At 55.0% G+C, this 21,364-nt stretch overlaps 1 protein-coding gene across 1 annotated transcript in view; it reads left to right on the top strand.

Moving 5' to 3' along the window:
* Sipa1l3 (signal induced proliferation associated 1 like 3) overlaps positions 1-21,364 on the top strand; it is a 174,864-nt gene that overhangs the window by 108,308 nt on the left and 45,192 nt on the right. The window contains 6 exon segments of the mRNA XM_060366603.1: positions 569-743; positions 1,782-1,885; positions 4,689-4,846; positions 11,005-11,581; positions 17,064-17,338; positions 20,598-20,849. Coding sequence (XP_060222586.1) covers positions 569-743; positions 1,782-1,885; positions 4,689-4,846; positions 11,005-11,581; positions 17,064-17,338; positions 20,598-20,849 — 1,541 coding nt within the window.

The following is a 21,364-nucleotide window of genomic DNA, read 5'->3' as shown; positions in this document are numbered from 1 at the left end:
CCTCAGCCCTGCCCCTGCAACCCTCCCTGTCCCCATCTCCGAGTTTATTTTTAGCAAGTAGCAAACTCACTTAAAAGCTAGATTGAGCAGCAGGAGGGAGCTATCAGCACGTTGTAAGAGTACCAAGAGCAGTGTCATAGAAACAGCCTGGCAGTGAGATTGACAAGGTTTAGATGAGAGAGGGAGGGGAGCCTGCGCCAGCACACGAACACAAACCCACTCGCTGCCATCTGGCTCGTCCACAGCCCCTGGCGTTGCTTTTGGACTTCCAGACATGTGCAGACCCCAAGTAGCTGAAGTTTTGCTTTGGCACAGCCTTAGCCCGTGCCTCGTCATCCATAGGAAGCCAGCCCCGACTCCCAGCTCTGCCTTAAGCATCATGACACCCGAGCAGCCATATGGACAGATGACGGAGTGGGTGCCTTCCTGAGCTGCTCTGGGCCATGCCCCACACGGCTCCCTTCCCTGTGGGTGTGGCCTGAGCTGGCCGTCCCAGCAGTGCCTGGGCTCAGCACCTCAGGACTCCCCAGCCCCGTTCCCTGACGTCCTGCTCATCTGCCTCCCCCAGCTCTGCCGCAAGCACAAGGTGGGCATCCTGTACTGCAAGGCGGGCCAGAGCTCAGAGGAGGAGATGTACAACAACGAGGAGGCCGGCCCTGCCTTCGAGGAGTTCCTGGGCCTCCTGGGCGAGAAGGTCTGTCTGAAGGGCTTCACCAAGTATGCCGCCCAGCTGGATGTCAAGAGTAAGTGGGGAGCACTCGGGAGCAGAGGAGGAGGGCACAGGGCCACACGGAGACACCCTGTCTCAAAAAAGCTAAACTAGGAGTAAGTGGCCTGGGCGGGGCTTTAGTCCCAGCTCTTAGAAGGCAGAAGCCAGTGAATCTGTATATGAGTTTGAGGCCATCCTGGTCTACATAGTGAATTCCAGGCCAGCCAAGGCTACACAGCAAGACCTTGTCTCAAAAGATGGATGCATGGATGGATGGATGGATGGATGATGTATCAGGATGTAGGATGCTTCAGGATGTAGCACTTTCCTAACAGGCCCCAGATTACATCCTCAGTGCCACCAAAAGAAAAGAAAATAATAATAAATAAATGTGTTAAGTAGGAGCCACCCCTGCTTGTCTGCCTGAGCAGCCGAAGCCCAGAGGTCTGCTGGTGCCTCGTGAGGGTGCAGGCCCGTGGGAGGTCTTCAGCACAGCTGTTCTGATTAATAGCGCCCCCATATGGGAAACCAGCGTAATGAGCCCCAGGGAGGTTTGAAGTCAGTCCTCGTGTCTGACTCGGCATTCGCGCTCCCAGCGTGTGCCCTGCACGCTCTGCCATGAGCATCAGCTGTGAGGCCTGGGCACAGCCATGGGCACCTGGAGAGCGCCCAGGAGCTCCACAGACCGTGATGTGGCAGAGCAGGGGCCGGGCGAGGGCCGCCTGGGGCGCGCAGTCAGTCTCGGGAAGGCATGCACTGAAGGGTGCCTTTCCTGTGCCAAGTGTGTGCAGGTTCAGCAGAGCAGAATACTGTGCGTACGGCACGCGCTGTAAGCCGGCACTTGGTAGGCCGAGTCAGGAAAATTGAGTTGAGGGCAGCCTGTACCAGGCCACTAGACTTTGTCTTAAAAGAAAAAAAAATTATATAATGGGAGATTTCTTTTTTATTTCTTTCATTTTTAAAGAGCGAATGTAAGTAAAAGCACCAAGTTGAGAGCTAACAGATGGCCTGTGGGATACGGCAGAAGCCGGAGGCTTAGGGACCGTGGTACTAACTGATGTTTCTGTCCCAGCGGACTCCACGGGGACCCACTCCCTCTACACGACGTACCAGAACTACGAGATCATGTTCCACGTCTCCACCCTGCTCCCCTACACGCCCAACAACAGGCAGCAGGTCAGTGGTCCGCAGCTGGGGCCTGTGCACCCACCCTCAGGGCATTCACCCTCCTCCAGACTGGCGCCTGCCAGCCCATCCTCCCGGTGGTAGCTCTGCTGGCATGGTCCTGTGAAGCGGAGGGAGGTCTTGGGTCCTGGAGACCCTTGGCGTTACAGTCATCTCCCCGGGAGCTGTGCACACTGCTTGATGTGTGCTGCCCGCCTGGTCCCCATCACTCTTCTGTCCCTGCCGCTCCTGCCGCCGGCTGACCCGTCCTCCTTCAGGGCTCTCTTGAGTCAGCACCAGCTTGATGAGTGGGAAAGCAAATGAGTCAACAGAACCTGACCACAAACTCAAACCAAACTGGCACGAGCAAAGCACGAGATGGGGTTCCACAACCCGGGGTTCTAGCACACGGGAGGCAGGCCATCTCTGAGTTCAAGGCCCACCTGACCTGCAGAGCAAGTTCGGGACAGTTGGGGCCACACAGAGAAACCCTCCAAAAACAAAAAAGCAAAGCAAAGGGTCCTCACCTCCACTGTGGTTTGTAGTGGCTTCATTCGCACATCTTATCGATGGCAGAGATGCTCCCCACAGGCCAGGCTCTTGTTCCACCGCCAGCCACACCAGAGGAAGGAGGCTGCTGGGCCTGGAGTCTAATGGGCCCATGAGCCGAGCCTGAAACACGTGGCCATCCTGGAAAGGGAGTGGTTCCAGGGGCCAGGGAGCTGACCTCGCAGAGGGCCAATGTGGGTTCCGGGGAGATGAAGGGTAGGCGCTGGGACATGGCAGCGGACACCCACTGCAGGAGCCGGCAGGTATAGCAGCTCCTTCTCATGGGCACGGCACGCCAGCTAAGCCGGCGAGACCGCTCCTCCTAGTAGGCAGGAGCCCTGCGTGCCGAGAATTTACAAAACAGACCACAGTGTAGATTCTGTGGGCCAAAACTAGTCAAATATAAGCCTTTTCCTAAGGCTGTCCTAACAGCATGCTCTCAAGCATCTTTGTCCCCTGCCAGCTCTGCGACCCCAGGAAAGAGCTGGCCCCTCTCTGAGCCGTAGGTGGCAACACGGTCCTGAAGGTACCCATGAGTTCTGGAAAAGACACTTGCTCCCATGCGTGGGCCCTGAGCATGAGACAGCCAGTGCCTTTAGGAAGCAAGGCCCTGTTCTGAGGACTGAGGAAAACTTGTCAAAACCAAAAGCAAGTTGGGGGGAAGGGTTGGAGGGGTACACCGTTCGCCTTCATCTCTGCATGACAGAAGGCGGGTCGGTCTTAACTTCTCGAGCCAAGTTTTCCCGTCTTACAAAAGCAGTCACATGGGTTCCTGCCACTCAGGGTTTCAGGAAGGTTCAGCAAGGTCATGAATTTGAGGTGTGACCCAGGGTAAGCCTCGTATGGGGTCACTCAGTTCAGCTGCGTAAAGAACTAGAGGACTAACAGGCCCAGAGCGAGAGAGACAGCTCAGTGCTCAAGAGCACTGGCTGCTCTTCCAGAGAACCCAGCTCAATTCCCAGCCCCCACATGGTATCTCAGAACTGTTAACTTGGGTCCCAGGGAATCTGACATCTTCTTCCGGCCTCCGAGGGCACTAGGCACACACATGACACACAGATGCACGTGCAGGAAGACACCCACACATATCAAAAACAATTAAGAAAATCTTTAGTGCTGGTTGTGTTGGTACACGCCTCTAATCCCAGCACTAGAGAGGCAGAGGCAGGTAGATCTCTGAGTTCCAGGCTAGCCTGGTCTACTTCAGGACTTCCAGGACAGCCAGAGGTACATAGAAGAAAGACCCAGTTTCAAAATAAATGAATGAAAAAGAAGTAACAGGCCGGATAAAGTGGTTCAGCTGGAGATTGCCAGTTTGGTGGTTTAAGGCCAGGCCAGGCAGTTTAGGAACACTTTCTCAAAATGAATGTTAAGAACAAAACAAAAACCAGCTCCCTTTGAGAGGCAGGAAGATGGGGAGGTGAAGGAAGGCTGCTTACTGAGTTTGAGGCCTAGTCTGGGCTGCATAAGACCTACCTTTCCCCACTCTCCAGAAAAGAAAAAAAAAAAAAAAAAAAAAAAACACGGTGGGAGGTCACTGTGATCTTAACAAATGAACACAGCACCATGAACATTTAGTCTCCCCTGGAGACAGAAGCAGGGGAGAGAGGATATGGATCCCTGGGCCATATCCTGTACATGTCCCTGCCTGTACATTCTGGTCAGACTCTGTCATTGTCCTTATGGCCTTAGTGGATTAAAGGCCTCCACCCTGAGCGCCCCTGCACTGAAAAGAATTTGCCAAGCACGCCACTCTGTCAGGCTCTTAGCGAGGCACTAAGGTTATGGTCGCAGGCAGCAACCAAAACGGTGTCCCGTCTTGTCACTGACAACCTGAGTGGGAAGAGACAGGTGAGGAACAGGGCGTGAGTGAGCCTCTGTGTGCAAAGAAAGGCATGCTGGGGCAGGCCAGGTTTTAGAGATTTGCTATAGATGACAGAAATCCCTCAAAGATCGGAGGAGTTGAGGAAGGAAGCTACGGGGGCTCTGGGGCAGCCATTCCCGCTGCTTGCAAGAGGAAGGCTTTTCTGGATGTTTGAGGAGCCTCCTGGCAGGTGTGGAAGGAGAACAGGCGGGTTCAGAGGCTATGGGCTTGGCTTTGTCCGTTCCCGAGTGAAGGAGCCAGAAGGTCTTACAGCATCTGGGACAAGGCCTGACTCCAGTGCTCACGTGCGCCCTCTGGTGGGAGTGGGCGTGGGAAGCCAGCGAGGCGGTCTGGGTAGGGTTCTTTGCGCTGGCCTGTGACCCCTGTCCTCTCTGCTTCCAGCTGCTGAGGAAAAGGCACATAGGGAATGACATCGTAACGATCATCTTCCAGGAGCCAGGCGCCTTACCGTTCACGCCCAAGAACATCCGCTCGCACTTCCAGCACGTCTTCATCATCGTCCGCGTCCATAACCCCTGTACGGAGAATGTCTGCTATAGGTATGGCCAGCGCCCTGCCCGCCGCAGCCAGCCCAAGATGCTGGGGAGGCGTGCCTAGTCACAGGTCCCCCCACCTCACCCCAGAGCCTGGCTTTCTTGGGATGTTCTGCTTGTGGCTGATGGAAAACCACCTCAGCCTGGCTCTCAGGAAGATGCGCTTGTGTTCACTGGCCCACAGGAAGCCGGGTGTTCCACGGTTCTGGAAGGAGCTTCATTCTCTGGCAGCACTCAGCTTAACATCTTCCCAGCTGTGGGGGGTGCGGTTTGCTTGGGCTAGGGGTGTAGCTCAGTTCACAGAAAACTTGTCTAGCGTGCACAAAGTCCCCAGCTCTGCGTAAACCAAGCACAGTGGTGCGTTCCTGTAACCCCAGTGTTGGGAGGCAGGGTCGTGGAGGCTGGAGAATCAGAAGCTCAAGGTCATCCTCAGCTGCATAGCAAGCTTAAGGCCAGCCCGGACTATGTGAGACCCTGTCTCAAGGTGAGGGAGAAAGAGAACACACACACACACACACACACGTTGCTGGGTCTTGAGCAGAAGCTCCATGAAGGCCCTCAGGACTGGTTGGAGTGAGGTACCTCAGGGAGCCAAATGCCTGGCCTGGCGCGATTGTGAGGACAGAGAGGTGCAGGCCGGGGCAGGCTGCAGTGGAAGCTCTCCCGGACCACCTGTACAGGTGTCCTGCTTACAGGTAGAGGAGCGTGGTTTGGGAAGGTTTTCATAATCCTCCTGCCTCAGCCCCTGGATGTTAGGACTGAGAGTTGAATTGGGGTTTCAGTTCACACGTAGACATGTAACCCAGGCCTCAAGCCTGTCCTGTATCCCTTGGAGACTAGAAGGCTGGAGCTGGGTCCTCAGAAGCACCCGACCCCGCAACCCAGGCCAGGCTTCTGCTCATTCCCGGAGACGGGGGCCTGGAGCGGTTTCCTGTGGTCTGAATGTGCTGTGGTGAGAAGGGCTCTCGCCTGCCCCGCCCAGCCGTCCTCACAGGGACGCCTCGCTGCCTCTGTGGCTCGACCCCATGTAAGCAGGCGTCCCTGCCACCCGCGCCTGCTGCTCGAGGCTTCCACTCAGCAACCTGCAAGGTCTCCGCATCCCTGAATTTGACACGCTTTTCCCTTCGCATGCGTGCTGGGCGCTCCAGGGAGTGGGTGCTCGGCACAGTCCCTACCGTCCTCCAGTGACGGGCACCGGGGTGGTTTGCTGGTGCCTGCCCCGTTGCAGCTCGGATGGAGTATGTGGCCGTCCAGGAAACAGTTGCAGTGGCAGTGGAGGCGAGGGCCTGTGCCCCGTGTACTAGTAAGCTCGGTCTTGGTGGGGCTGGCGGGATCTCAGCGTGGCCTCAGCATGCAGCTGGAGCTGACGTGATTCGCCGTGTGGCACAGGTGCCATGAGTCATTCCCCTGCCCACGGCCAGCGCTGTTCTTAGGGACATACTGTCGCAGCTGCAGGTAAGACCTCAGACTCTGGACTGAGGCCGCCTAAGTGGTGCCGGGGTTGAACAGTTTGCTGATACTCCACACCAGAGAGGTGGCCCTGGTAACAGAAGACAGGTGTTCGTACAGGCCAGCCTGCACCTCAGAGGTCACGCGGGGGGGGGGGGGGGTGTTGAGGTGACCTGGTAGCCTTCTTCCCTTCCTCCCCAGTGTTTATTACTTTGGTGAGGGAACACCACAGGAGAGAGGATCAAATGCTGGGCTTCACACGTGCGTGGCAAGGCTTTCCCACTAAGCCCTTGCTATATCTGTTTATTTCTGGGGCTTGTTTTGTATTGTTTTGGGGACAGCTTCACATAACCCATGCTGGTCTCAGACATGCTGTCTAGCTCAGGTTGGCCTCAAACCCATCGTGATCCACCTGCCTCCACTTCCCAAGCACTGGGGTCATAACCGTGAGCCACCACACCCATCATACCACGTAAGAGCACCCATGCGTCAAGATTTCTCTGGGGCTTGGTGCAGAGGGTCGGTTGGTTCTGTGTGCATGTGTACACGTGTGCCTTCTGGCATTTCTGGGGGTGGACATAGGGCCTCACCCATGCCAGGCAAGTGCTGTACCACTGGGCTCTAGCCCCCAGGTTTGAGGCAAACCTTTGCTATGTAGTATAGGCTAGCCTGCAACTCAACTACGTAGCCCAGGTTGGCCTCAAGCATGCGACCCTCCTGCTTCAGCTACCTGAGTGCTGGACATGTGGGGGTATGGCACTATGTTCAGGGCGTTCCTCCTCTCTGTGTCGTCCTCCCCTCCCGTGTAGCCCCAGCTGCCTGCCCCCACCTCCCACTTCTCCACGCATGCTCAGGCTTGGTCTCCAGGGTGACTTCTTCCTGATGCACAGCCCTTTCCTGGTATTTTTTTACAATTTAATTTAAAAAGGCTTTTATTATGCAATATTTTAAACATTCTGAAAAGTGCAGAAAATAATGGAACAGACACCCATGTGCCCTGCCAGCAGATTTAACAGATGTTAGCATTTTGCCTTCCTTCCTTCAGTGTTCCCTCTCTTCTTTATTTTTAAAGAAAGAAAATGTTAGTGACACAGCCACAGCTGTCCCTTACCACCTCAGGCACCCACTCCCTGGGCAGACCTACCCTCTGTGCCGCCCCCAGTGGTGGGAAGAATACTGAGGCCAGCCTGCCCTGCCCTCAAACCTGGCCCCATTGACGTCTTTGTGTGCACGCGTGTGCGCACATATGAGCCTTACGTAGCCCAGGCTGACCTCAAACTCTGTATCCACAGACGGCCTTGGACTCCAGAACCTCCAAGTGCTGAGATTACAGGCATGCACCACCATGCCTGGCTAACATATCTGAGGACTGTAAAGGGCTGGCGATACACAGTGAAGGCACTGAGAAAACAATGGATGGATTAATAATCGCCCGTGTTCTGGGAGCTCCTGCTGAGCTCTACAGGATAAGGGGGCCTGTGGCCACACGTTTTTTCTGCTCGTGCAGTGACGTTTGCCACTTCTTAATGGCCAACACCATCTTCCCTGAGCCTGGGGCATATAAGCTAGCCCAGCCCCTCCAGGTAAAAGTGGGGGAGCAGCTGTTCCCATTGTCCAGAACCGTCAGCAGCTTACAGTTTCCTGACTTGAAACCATGAGTCAGGATCCCGAGGAAAGCCAGTCTGCCACCAAGCCATCGAGTGCCAAGGACAACTGTACCACTCTCCTCCTGTGAGTCAGCTGCTGCATTAGGTTAGACGGCCATCCTGGCCGACCTGGCTGGTGCACCAGCAGGACTCTGTGGTCGTACACGCCCTTACTTATTGGTGGAAATCACTTCCTCCTCCCTGCATCTGTCTGCACGCCGCCGTCATGGCTTTAGTTAGTAGTGAGTGCCTGGGCTGGGGAACCCGTCCTGCCCAGGCCGATGTGTGTGGCCCTCCTACACGGGAAGGGGCGCTGCCGAGCATGGGGGGATGAAAAGCAGAGGCCGGGCTCACCTTTGGGGCCCCAGCGCTGCCTGCCCTTGCTCAGCTCCATAGCAGGCAGGGGTCTTTGCAGCTGTGCCTCTTTCTGTCACGGACCCAGCTAGCAGCAGAAGCCACTGCTGCCGCCACCACACACACACACACACACACACGCCCGCCGAGGACGGAGCACAAAGATGGAAACAGTGCGTGGCTGGGCTCAGGGCTAGTGGGAACTTGGGCATCCAGGACTGGAGACAGCAGAGAGCCAGTACTGCCCAACCCACAAACCAAGGGGCATGAGAGAAGTTTCTCGAAGCTGGTGAGAGCAGTGGCCCTGGGAAAGGGGCCACCTAGCAAAAGCAGTGGCTGTGACTAAGACCCAAGAAAGGTAAGTGTAGTTGTAGAGCATGTAAGCACAGGGATGTCCACTGGGGAACGTGATCTTGGTTTACCTGTTGCACAGCCGCTGTAGGGAGTGTTTACACCGTGATGTCAATAAACGCTGTGCCACAGAGAGACGCAGTCCAGGCGGCCTCCCGTCACATCCTTAGGTTGCACATGGGCGCACCCCAGCATCTTCCCTCCCCCCAGTGCCTCCCATGGGCCAAACTCACTTAGAAGCCCGAGCTTGCGGGACCCCAGAAGCGGCAGACAGAAAGTGCCCTGCATGGCGCTCCGCTGGGGACTTTCCCAGCCTCCTGCTCCTCGCTGTGTGAGCGCTGGCCCTGGGCTTGTCTCCTTTCCCACTTGGGCTGTCCCACATGCTGTTCCTTCTGACTGGTGTATCATCTCCCCACCCCCACCCCCGGGCTTCCCTGTCCTGCCCTGACCCACCGTTTTCTGTCTTCATCAGTGTCTGTTCATTTGTATGATCAGTCGGCGGTTGTGGACAGACAGGAAGCGCTGTATCCGCTAAGCTGAGAGGGGCATCCAGGAAGCCCTTGTCAAACAGATGTGTGAATGTTGTACCGTCCCCCTGCCAGGATGGCGGAGGGTGCCGTAGAGGTCAACCAGATGCCAGCGAGCTTGGTGCTCTGTTTGGCTTGCATAGGGTGTTGTAATCTATAGTCTGTTTTATTTACTCTCTTGACGAAGGGTCTCGTGAATCCCAGGTTGGCCTCCAACGTGCTGTCCAGCTGATAATGACCTTGAACTCTTGATTCTCCTGACTCTACCGCCTGAGTTTTGGGGTTATGTGCATGTGCCATCACACTAGCTCCAGGTTTTCAAAAGTCTTTGTTGATAGGATTTGCAGGGTGTATTAGTGTCAAGTAAGTATTTTAAAAGTCCACATGCGTGTTCCAGACGGGTAGCCCGACTCTGACGGTGTGTAACAAGCCAGCACAGAACTGCGGCTCTGACCCGTGCCTTAGGCCAGCGGCCCTCAGCCTTCCTGATGCTGTGGCCCTCTAATACAGTTCCTCACGCAGCGGCGACCCAGCCAGAAAGTCATTCCGGTTGTTACTTCATAGCTGTAATTTTACTACAGTTATGAGCCGTAACGTAAACGTGATAGGCAGGGTATCTGATATGTGATTTCCTGGGAAAGGGTCGCTCAGTGCCCCGAGGAGTCTTGACCCACAGGTCAAGGACCGCTCCCTTGGAACCCAAGCCCTTCCCAGGTTCTCCTCATCCTCCTGGGGTCGGGAGGCTGTCCCTGGGGCCTGTCCATCCCATTGCAGCTCAGGGGTACAGAACTCTAGCCCCTCCATCCTACACACACTGGGCAAGGCCTCACTTAAAAGGCCCAGGCCAAGTCAAGTCATGTGACCAGGCTGTGGGACAGGGCCTTCAGCCATGTCTGACTGTGAGCGCAGAGAGGGCGGCAAGCTGTGTCTGCTGCTGTAACCTGATGCATAGGTTATCTAAAACAAGAGTAAATGAGGTCAGGAGCCAGGGGTGGTGGCTGTAATCACAGCACGCAGGAAGTTGAGATACGAGTCTCAGGTTCAAGGTCAACCTAGGCTTCATAATGAGAGTCTCAGAGAACCAAGCGGGGCTGAAAATGCAGCCCGGTGGTAAATCGCTTGTTCAGTATGTGTGAGCCCAGCGCCATCTCTGTCTGTGTCTGAGTCTGAGTCTGTCTCTGTGCGTGTGAGTATATCTGTGTGTTTCTGTGTGTGTGAGTGTGTGCGTGCATCTGAGTCTGTATGTGCGTGTGAGTATGTGTCTATCTGTATGTGTGTGACTGAGTGTGTATGTGTGTGAGTGTATGTGTTTGGGGAATACATATAATACGATATGTATGAACATATGCTCTAAGACTTTTCCCCTACCTTTCCAGTCTAACTAGCAACTCATTGATTGGATATATACTTCTTTTCACAAAAGAGAAACCCCAGGGCTCAGCAGCAGGCACTTGCCTGATTCCACGGGGTCCCACCCCCGCACGATGACATACAGGAAGGAGAGAAGATCTTACTTTTGATTTTATATTTTGTTTTCTTTGTAGAGAGTCCTGCTTGTTAGAAACAAGGCTTTTTGTTTGGTTTGGGGGTTTTTGTTTTTTCAAAACAAGAGTCTCCCTGTGTAGCCCTGGCTGTCCAGGACCTCACTATGTAGATCAGGCTGGCCACCCATCTTGCCATCACCCTGGCTAGAGACAGAGTCTCTAGTAGCCGAGGCTAACCTTGAACCCTTGATTCTCCTTTCTCCACCTTCCAAGTGCTGGGGTTCCAAGCATATATGTTACGGGTTTTAAGGAGGTGTAGTTTCCCCACGTCTGACTGCTTTCTCTCTCCTCAGCATGGCTGTGACCCGATCCAAAGATGCTCCTCCTTTTGGCCCCCCCATCCCTAATGGAACCACATTCCGGAAGTCTGATGTCTTCAGAGACTTTTTGCTAGCCAAGGTAATTAACGCTGAGAACGCTGCGCACAAGTCCGACAAATTCCATACGATGGCCACCAGAACCCGTCAGGAGTACCTGAAGGACCTGGCCGAAAACTGTGTCTCCAACACCCCCATTGACTCCTCCGGCAAGTTCAACCTCATCTCCCTGACCTCCAAGAAGAAGGAGAAGACCAAGGCCAGGGCAGGCGCAGAGCAGCACAGTGCCGGGGCCATTGCATGGCGAGTGTCGGCTCAGGACTACGCCCAGGGAGTGGAGATCGACTGCATTCTGGGGATTTCCAACGAGTTTGTTGTCCTCCTGGACCTGCGCACCAAGGAGGTGGTGTTTAACTGCTACTGCGGGGACGTCATCGGCTGGACCCCAGACTCCTCCACGCTGAAAATCTTCTATGGCCGAGGGGACCACATCTTCATACAGGCCGCAGAGGGCTCTGTGGAGGACATCAGAGACATTGTCCAAAGGCTGAAGGTAAGAAAGGGGACCCAAGCTGGGCACGGTGGTGCACGCCTGTGATCCCAGCTCTCGGGAGGCAGAGGCAGGCGGATCTCTGTGAGTTGGAGGCCAGCCTGGTCTACAGATCGAGTTCCAGGATAGCCAGGGCTACACAGAGAAACCCTGACTCAAAAAAAGAAAAGAAAAAGGGCCCAGTAGTGGGTGTCTTACATGTTTGGCAGAAGGTTCCAGAAGTAGAATAGTACTTTCCCTGGCCCAGAAGTCAGGAACATGTGTCAGCCCTAAGAGTCAGAACTGTCACACACACACACACACACACACACACTGCTCCTAGAGAAGGTATGGGCCAGGAATCTGTGGTTGCCCATTCCTTTATCTCTGAAGGCCAAAAAAAAAGCCTTTGTTGACCCTGAAAGTCGGTATAATATGCAAATCTAAACATACTGAAAGTTTAAGTGGAGCTACAGGTATAAGCTCCATGATAGAGCATTGAAAAGGCCCTGGATTCAAATCCCAGTAACAAAACTAAGAGCTTTTCTCTGGGGAAATTAAAATAGGACAAAAAGGTTCGTGGGCTGGAGAGATGGCTCAGAGGTTGAGATTGTCTATTGCTCTTCCAGAGGATCTGAGTTCAGTTCCCAGCATCCATGTTGGCAGCCTGTAACTCCAGCTCCAGAGGATCCAGCATGGGTACCAGGTCCCCACACTCTGGTTAACATGCCTGCCCACAGACACACACATACTTAAAATTAAGTAAAGAAGGCTCTAGACCAGGTTTGTCTAACCTGTGGCCCTTGAGCCCTGCATTCCTCAGGATGGCTATGAATGTGGCCCACTACGCATGCAGACCACACCACCACATCAAAATCAAAAGTTTGGATACCCCAGCCTAGACCATTAAAGAATAGAGAGGCAAGGAACATAAAAATAATGAGAAAATATAATGAAAGAAACAAATGTAAGTTGTGTGGCATGACTGAGTTCCATACTGGTTGTCACAATAACCATGACTGGCTTAACTTTCTGTATTAAAAGACAAAGACTTAAAAGACGATAAAAATTGTGTCCCAGCCAGGCTTGGTGGCATACACCTTTGATGCCAGGGCTGGAGGTAGAGGGAGGAGCAGAGGCAGACAGATCAGTTCTGGGATATCCAGAGCTATGTAGAGCCATCCTGTCTCAAAAAGCAAAACAAAACAAAAAAAGCTAATCCTTGAGTAGTGGTGTAGCTTGGTGGTAGAATACGTGCCCAGTTTTTAGCACCAGCACCACAAGGATCAGGCCTAAAAAACCTTACGCTCCTTCCTGACGGATGACTCAGACTCAGCTCTTGGCCCAAACAAAGGTGGTCGGTCAGTGACAGATGAGTCCGTGGTGACACCCTGAAGCACTGTGTTGAGATGTGCCGAGACCACACCTGAGCTGTGCAGAGGGTGTGTGAGGTCAGCACTGAAAGGGCAGTGTTTGAAGGGGCAGCAGTAGCATGACAGGTGTGCCAGAGAAAGCCACACCCTGCAGTAGCCAAGGGCTCAGGGTTTAAAGGACAAAGATCTGGTTCCAAATCCCCAGTATTGCCACCTTCTGGCTGTGTGACCACCACATACACTTAGACTCTGTGTGACAATCTAACTTCCTCTCCTGTAGCTAAGACAAAATACTGGGGGGGGGGGGGGGGCTGGAGGGAAGCAACTCAGAGCAGAGTTTATTAACTCTCAGTCCCCCATGGCAGGGAAGTTACAGTGACAAGAGATTGAGGGAGCAATACCAGCAGAGTGACAGATGCATGCTGGCTAGTAATTCCCACTTTCTGCATTTGGCACTGCCGAGGATCCAGGCCCAGGGGATGCTGTCATCCACTGTAGGCAGGTCTTCCCATCCTAGCTAGCTTCCTCACCGTCATCCCCAACAGGTAAGCCCAGAGGCCCTTCTCCCAGGTCATTCTGGATTGTCAAGTAGACAACCCGCATTAACCGTCATAGTGACTCCAGTTTCTGCTCGAAAATAAGTTCAGTTACCATCGTATGTCAGCGCTGAGGCTGCGACTAGCACATGTGAGGTCCTCGCTTCAAGCCCAGGACTTGAAAAAGAGAAGTATGCAAGTTTGCATTTCATTTTATTACATAGATATGATGTGAAACGTCATTGCCTAGGCAAGCTTCCTTGATTTGTTTGGCCATGACCTTTCCCAGGAGCATCATTCTCTGTAAAATTCAGGTGGGATTGGTTAAACTCCGATCTCAGCTTCTCTGACTTCACAATTCATGCATCTTCATGAAGACACCGTAGCCAGCGCTTCAGTCTCCTGGTGGAAAGTGAGGTCTCCCTCATGGCACTGCTGTTCCAAGAGCAGCCAACTCTTGTGATGGAGGCCAAGCAGGGCGGGGCCCGGCCAGTACTTGGGTGGGATTAGGTAAAGTCTAAACCCGGAGTCCTCCATCTGTTTGGTCCCTTCTGGTCTCATACACTTAGGACTAGGTTGACATACAGTAGGCATTCAGTAAATGCTGATCACTGGTCTGTTGAATGAGTTGTACACATGACATTTCAAAGTCCTCATACCAACTCAAATGCTGTTCTTGTCTCCATTTGATCGATGAAGAGACTGAGGCCCAGAAAGGAACAGATCCTCACATGAGCTCATACAGCCTGTGGGTAGCAGAACTGTGGTCTGATTCCAGGCTGTCCTGACTCGACATTCTAGATCTGAACACAGGATCTGCCTCCTCAGAATCTTCCCAGGGCTGCCCAGGTGATCCCAAACCTTTACACAGTCCCTGCGAGCTGGGGTTTCTCCCATGCTCCCTTGTTTCCTGTGTCAGCAAAGGCCACGTGCATGCCTCTGTTGAGGTCAGGGGGCTTGTGATCAGCCAGCCCCACCCCCTTGTTCTCATTGCCACACCCCATCTGTCAGAGCCGCCTTCAGACAGCTCCAGCTGCTTCTCCCCCTCTCCCCCCTCCCCTGAGCCACCCTGGCTCTGGGTTTGGGGGAGGGGAGTGAAGACATACTCCCTGTGTAGCCCAGGCTAGCTTCAAAGAAGCGGCTTCAGCGGTGCCGAAGTTGTCAGCCTAGTCCACCATGCCTGGCCTCTACCAAATTGTTGCATGAGCCTAAGCATGTGTGTAACACACACACACACAATCTCCTTTGTCTCCACTGTTTCACTGTGATCTGCTCTCAGCACGGGGATCTGATCGCCTCAGTCCTGTGTTCCAGACCCTTAGCCTACCAGCTAAGTGAAAGGCAAAGAGGCCTTCTCATCCTGGAGGCCTGTGTGCCCTCGCCCTGTTCATCCCTGTAGGTGCCTTCTCCCACTGTCCCCTGCTCCACACACAGACCTGTGTTTCTCCAGTGTGCCAGGAAGGTGTCCCACCACAGGGCCTCTGTGACACCTGTCCCTTCTTACTGAAACTCTCTCTGGTTGCCCCATGGCTTGGTCCCTCCCCTCCTGCAAGCCTTTGGTCCCGGGTCACCTGAGGCCTCCTCGTCTAGAATTGCAAACTCAGTAAGCTCGGACCATTTGCCGCCGTCTGCCATGTGTTGTCCTTGTCGTTGTTCTTCGCTTGAGTCCAATAAACTGAACAAACGAATTGGTAATAAAAAAATGAGTCCAGATGTAGCGGGCCCGCAAGTATAGGACGGTGGCCAGCTGAAGGTGGGTCAAGGGAACGTGCTCCTCGTGTACGCACGAGCGTGACACACGCAGTGACGCAACCCCCGCGGGTTGTAGACATCCGCTAGCGCCCAGGCTGGTGAGGGGTCTGCCTTGCAGACGGGCCTGCTAAACTGAAACTAGAGCCATAAGGATCACCCTAATGACGAGTAAGGGGGGCTACATTTAGAGAAAAAATACAGAAAAGAGAGACCAAGAAGGGCAGGCTGCTTTCCCCAGCCACGAACGAGCGAATGTGCCGCGTCTGTGTATATAAACAGCAGAACGCTGTTCCCCGCGGGGAAAGGCCGGACACGAAGCTCCGCAGGCTCCGGCTCTGGTGAGGGCCTGCCTCCACGCCTCACCACTGTAGCCAGAAAGGAGGCTGTGCGCTTACGATGGAGACGAGTTTCAAGCCTGCAGTTACTGCACACACCGCAAAGAGAGCGCCTCTCACTGACGCTGACGGCAAAACTGTGGCCGTCAGAAGGCAGTTTGACTGGCACACTGTGACCACTAGTGCTTACGGCCTCCCGAGCCGTAGACCTCTGACCATTCCTCCCTGAGGAGTGGGTCTCAAATATGACCAGAAAGTGCTTGCTGAGGCCGGGAGAATGGCTCCGTGAGTGAGAACACCTGCCACGGAAGCTTGAGGATCTGAGGTCAAACCCCCAACACCCACGTGAAAGGCCAGATGTGGCCATGCACGAACCCTGCCAAATGTGGAGGACAGATACAGGATGGCTGCTGTTAGCAAGTCTAATTCAGAAGGTTAGTCTGGTTCAGAAAACTCCCCTGTGTCTCGAGTAAAGTGGAAAAGGCTAGCGAGGCGCGCTGCTGCCCTCCCCTGAGGCCTGTACACACAGAAAAGGGAAGGCAGTGCTTGCCAACCTCCATCCTGGTCATGCCACTGTGGCACCAGTGACCACACCTTGCCCTTGTCAGGTTGGTACTGTAGCAGAGGTAATCTTTCAGCATTCTGAGATTTCCTAATGGCGGACCGAGATCCTGGAGCTTCCGGTCAGCGTGGACTTATGGTCGCACATCCAAACGTGAACATGAGTGAAGCAGAAAGGAATTAGAAGTGAGGCCCTGCAGGACATGGCTGCTCCACGGTGGGAAGAGTAACCAAGAAGGCTGAGGCCAGGGGAGATGGCTCAGTAGGGTAGGAGCGCTCGCGAGAGTGAGGACCCCAGGTCTCACCACAGCTTCCGATGTAAAAGCCACGCTTGTGCGTAGCTGTAGCTCAAGCACCGACTCAGAGGCACAGACGATCAGTTGGGTTCTGTAGCCACTACCCTAGCTAAAAAGTATCAAGCTTCAGGCTCAGAGCAGGGCATGAGGGCACTGGGTGTCCTTCTCTGACACGTACATACACACGCCTGTGCATATGCGAACACAGAGGCTCGGTGGTCGACCAGTTGTCTAGAACCCACGTCCCGGTGGTATAGCATTTGCCTAGCATGCACATAATCCTGGATTCCATCCCCAGTGCCGCAGTTTCAGCCAGCCAGTCAGTTAATTAATTCATGCTTTAACCAAACGCCATGGCTGCTCGCCTCACGCGTGTGCACCTGACTGCGGGGGGGGGGGGGGGGAGGATGGGGCCAGAATATTTGGAGAACACAGCTCAGGACTGCTGTCTGTGCTCCCTGAAATCAGGGAGCGCGTTTCCCGGAAACCAGGAGCCAGGGCTGGGACCTCACCCGGACTGGCGCTCCCCCGCCTGGGATCCTGGTAGCGCCTGGAAGGCAAGGGGGACAGTCCATCTCGGAGGGGCCAGTCAGACACGGGTCTTCAGAGCCTCCCAGCCCAGCTGCTGAGACCCGCCCCGTTTCCGCCTGCAGGTGATGACCAATGGCTGGGAGACGGTGGACATGACCCTGCGGCGGAACGGCCTGGGCCAGCTGGGCTTCCACGTCAAGTACGACGGGACGGTGGCCGAGGTGGAGGACTACGGCTTTGCCTGGCAGGCTGGCCTCCGGCAAGGCAGCCGACTGGTGGAGATCTGCAAGGTGGCCGTGGTGACGCTGAGCCACGACCAGATGATCGACCTGCTTCGCACCTCCGTCACCGTGAAGGTGGTCATCATCCCGCCCTTTGAGGACGGCACGCCCCGGCGGTAAGGGCGCCACCCCACAAGGCCGGCGGGCACCGGGACCTCAGTGAAGGGACCAACTGGTGGTTCTCAGCCTTCCTGGTGCTGCGACCCTTGAATACGGTTCCTCACGTTGTGGTGACCCCCGACCATAACGTTACTAACATTGCTACCTCATAACTAAATATCTGTTGTCTGGTGGTCCTAGGCGACCCCAGTGAGAGGGTCATTTGACCCACAGAGGGACCGTGGCCCACGGGTTGAGAACCAGCGTGGCAAGCCCTGTTCCATGGGTCTAATGACCGTGGTTGCAGAGTGAACGAGGTCCTGTGGCCCTCGGCGTTAGCCCCGTGTGTGCATCTCACCAGCATCCATGAGGGCCTCATAGGTGGCACACAGAGTGTGAGAGAAGCCTGTCCCGGGGCATATTGGCACATTTATTGGGCCCCTTCTGTATGCAAACTCCACCTGCTGTGTAGAGCAGTGGACAGGGCAGAGTACGCGCTCTCTGGGAGAGGCACACCAGGAAGTAGATACACAGGGTCTGGTGGTGTATCCCAGCACTTGAGAGGTGGAGGCAGGGGGCCCGGAGGTCAAGGCCAGGCGCCACTGTGCTGTAGTTAGTTCATGGACAGCCTCAGCCACATGAGACCTGTCAGAACAGCAGTGGAAAAAGCCAATGCCAAACCAGCCCAAGCAAAATGCCCACCGGTGACGCTGCTCCTGGCCAGCAGAGGCTGCTGGTGTGTGTATGTATGTGCGAGTGTGTGCGTGCTCTCGCTCTTGAAGGCCAGAAGAGGGTGTCAACTCCCTTGGAGCTGGAGTTACAGGTTTTTTGAACCTCCTGACCTGATGCTGGCGTCCAGACTCTGGCCTTCATGATTAAGCACCAAGCGCACCTAACCACTGACCTATCTCTCCAGCACCCTACTGTGTTACTGAGAGAGCAAAAGTAAGAGTAAGTACCTGCTTGTTGGGCACAGGTGCCCCTCCCCAACCCCGCCAATCTCAGTATGCCGTTAGTTTAGTGAACCTTCACGGCCCTCAAAGATGCCAAGTGCCCGTACATGGTGGCCCAGACCCCATGCCTTCATATTTGAGCGTTCCATCAGGGCTGGACACGGTGGTGCAAGCCTTAATCCCAGCACTCAGGAGGCAGACACAGGTCGCTCTCTGAGTTCCAGGCCAGCCTGGTCTACAGCGAGAGATTCACCCACAAACACACCAGACAAAAAAGAGGGAGAGAAACAAGTGTGATGAGGTGGCACATGGCTGTAACTCCAGCCCTCAAGAGGCTGAGGAAAGGAGGGCTGAGCTTGAGGCCAGCCCAGACAGTGCAGAAAGGTCCAGTTCCGGAAAAGGGTGGGGTGGGCCAGTCAGTTGCCCTGCTGATCTGAGGCCTGCTCTACAGTTGGGAACCCCCACCTTAGACCACAGACCTGGCTGGGAAGGCCATAGGCCCACTGGGGTGCTGCTGCCGCTGTTTGCTAAACGGATGTGCCGTCCCTGTGAGACGTCTTCTAAGTTACCCCACTGTGCCCGAGGGCCGTGCCCCAGCGCCGGTCACAGAGGCATCTTGTTACAGTGGAGTGGTGACCGCAGACACTGGGCAGAGTGGACGCATGACTGCTGAATGTTCACGTCCTCTCAAGACCGGGGAGCATGGCAGAGGGGCAGCCAGCCCGCAGGAGCCGGAGAGCAGGTGGAGGGGAAGGGGCGTGCGGTGGTGGCGTCCGGGCATGGCGTGGCTATCGCCTTAGCCTGGCTGGCCTAGAACTCTACCTAGACCAGACTGGCCTCGAACTCAGATTCACCACTCCGGCTCAGTCTCTAGCTGTTGCAGCCATACGGACTTGAACAAGTTACTGAAGTTCTTTAGCTATGAAAGGTAACATACTGGAGCTGAGGCATTGGCTCGGTGAGTGCTCACCTGACACATACAAGGCCCTGGGTTCGATCCCTCAGCACTGCATAAACCAGATGTGGCAGCACACACCTGTAATCCCAGCACTCAGGACAGGAAGGCCAAAGGTCAAGGTCTTCAGCTTAGCTGCCCGCAGCCTCCCACCCCAGGTGACATGCCTGCAGAGACAGATCTTTACAGTCCCCCGCCCCCTGGCCCAGCCACTTCAGCAGTGGCTCCCAGGTTGCTCTCCCTGCTCTTAGAGGAACTGCTTAGCGCTTGTGAGCTTGTGACAATCGACCCTAGTCGCTGCCACTGGGGGGAGAGGTGTTTCTGATTGGTTGGTGTGGGTCACGTGCTCATGCCTGGCATCCAGAAGTAGGCTCCGTCTGGCTCCGAGCACACAGCAGTTCTCAGGACATGTGGCCTTCCTCCACCTCTGCCAGCCTGGCCTGTCTGCCCGCTCTGTCAGACGGCTCTGTCCATATTGTTCCCTGGCTGGTGCCTGGGAGCTCCTGATCCCCCAAACAGCCATAAGGAGGTGCTGAACATCAGCTCTACCACACTGCCACAGGAAGGTACCCTGAGCAGGGCCCAGGACAGGAGTACCGCCTCAGGTGCCCTGACATGGGCTTTGGTGTAAAGGAACGTCAGGATGAGGTCCTCTGGGCTTGCCTCTCCGAGCTTAGCTCTTGTGATCTGGGATGTGGATCTTTTTTTTCCTTGAGCTCAGCCTCCTGTAAGCTCAGGATCCCTCCTGCGCTGTGTGGCAGTCCGTGTGGCACCTCTGGCACCGCTGCCACCGCTGCCAGCCCAGCTTGGATCCCAAGCCCCAGGCAGGATCCCTGCACTGTGGCACCTGTGCCTGCCAGACACGGGCCGCTCTGCATCTATTTCCAGGGTTCTGGGTTTCATCACTTTTTTTTTTTTTTTTAACCATCTTGCAAAGTAGGTCACCTGCTCCTCTCCCAGCAGCATTTGAGGTTCTTGGGAACAAGGCAGAGACTGTCCTTTGATTTTGAGGGCAGTAGCTTTTCTGGTCTAAACTATTGCTTGGGGGTTGGGAGGACCTGGTTTGTTGAAGATGCTGGCTGACTAGAGGCCTGGGCCAGAGAAAAGGCAGGGCATGATGAGAGGCCAAGACTGGGAGGAAGAAAGAGGGACTCGGGTCCAGCAGTTGTATAGCCCTGTGTTGGGCTCTGGCCCAGGACTCTAAGCTGGTATGCTTCAGGTCCTAATTTGAAAGGTGCCACCAGCCTTTAAAATGAACCAGCACGGATTGGAGTTGCCCACTGTAAACCAGACAGCAAGTCCCTTTCAAGCAGAAGGCCTGTGTGCTCGTGGGCCCGGACGTTATAAGAACTGACCTTGTTTTTCCAGGGGCTGGCCAGAGACCTACGATATGAGCACTTTGGAACCCAAGGCAGAGTCAGAAACCACCGCCCCTGGGGGCCGGCCCCCCTACCGCAGCAATGCTCCCTGGCAGTGGAGTGGGCCTGCCTCCCACAACTCTCTGCCAGCCACCAAATGGAGCACCCCCGCTACTCCTGGTCACGTCCAGTCCCTGAGCCGACTCCCAAAGCAGACACCCGTGGTCCCTTTCCGTGAGTCCCAGCCACTGCACAGCAAGAGGTAAGGACCCCAGGACGCTGCTGCCGTCCAGCATCCCACCTGCCCATGAGCCCTCGCCCTTCCGCTCTCCCACTCTTGCTCGGGCTCTTCCTCCTCCCCTCAGTCATCTTCCTCCCTACCTCTTTTCCTTCCTTCCTTCCTTCCTTCCTTCCTTCCTTTTAACTTTTATTTATTTGTTTGTTTGTTTGTTTATTGGTCAGTGTTTATCTGTGTAGCCTTGGGTGTCCTGGAACTCATCCTGTAGACCAGGCTGGCCTGGAACTCAGAAATTCGCCTGACTCGGCCTCCTGAGTGCTGGGCTTAAAGGGGTGTGCCACGCCCAGCCACTTTCCCTTTCTTACTCCTCTGTCTCCCTCTGCTCTCCCCATCATTTCTTCTTTTTCTCCCCATTCCTGCGCATGCCCAAGGGCCCTGATCGACAGGGACAGCAAACGCTCTGTATGAAGTTGGAAAAGGATTTTTTCAAAGGCCAGTAACAAAGCATCAGGACCAGATTCTTGGGAAGCAGGCCAAGA

Source organism: Meriones unguiculatus, chromosome 14 (genome assembly GCF_030254825.1).
Source record: "Meriones unguiculatus strain TT.TT164.6M chromosome 14, Bangor_MerUng_6.1, whole genome shotgun sequence".
Classification (NCBI taxonomy): Eukaryota; Metazoa; Chordata; class Mammalia; order Rodentia; family Muridae; genus Meriones; species Meriones unguiculatus.
Note: the sequence above shows the minus strand (reverse complement) of the source record. Positions and strands in the feature narration are given on the sequence as shown.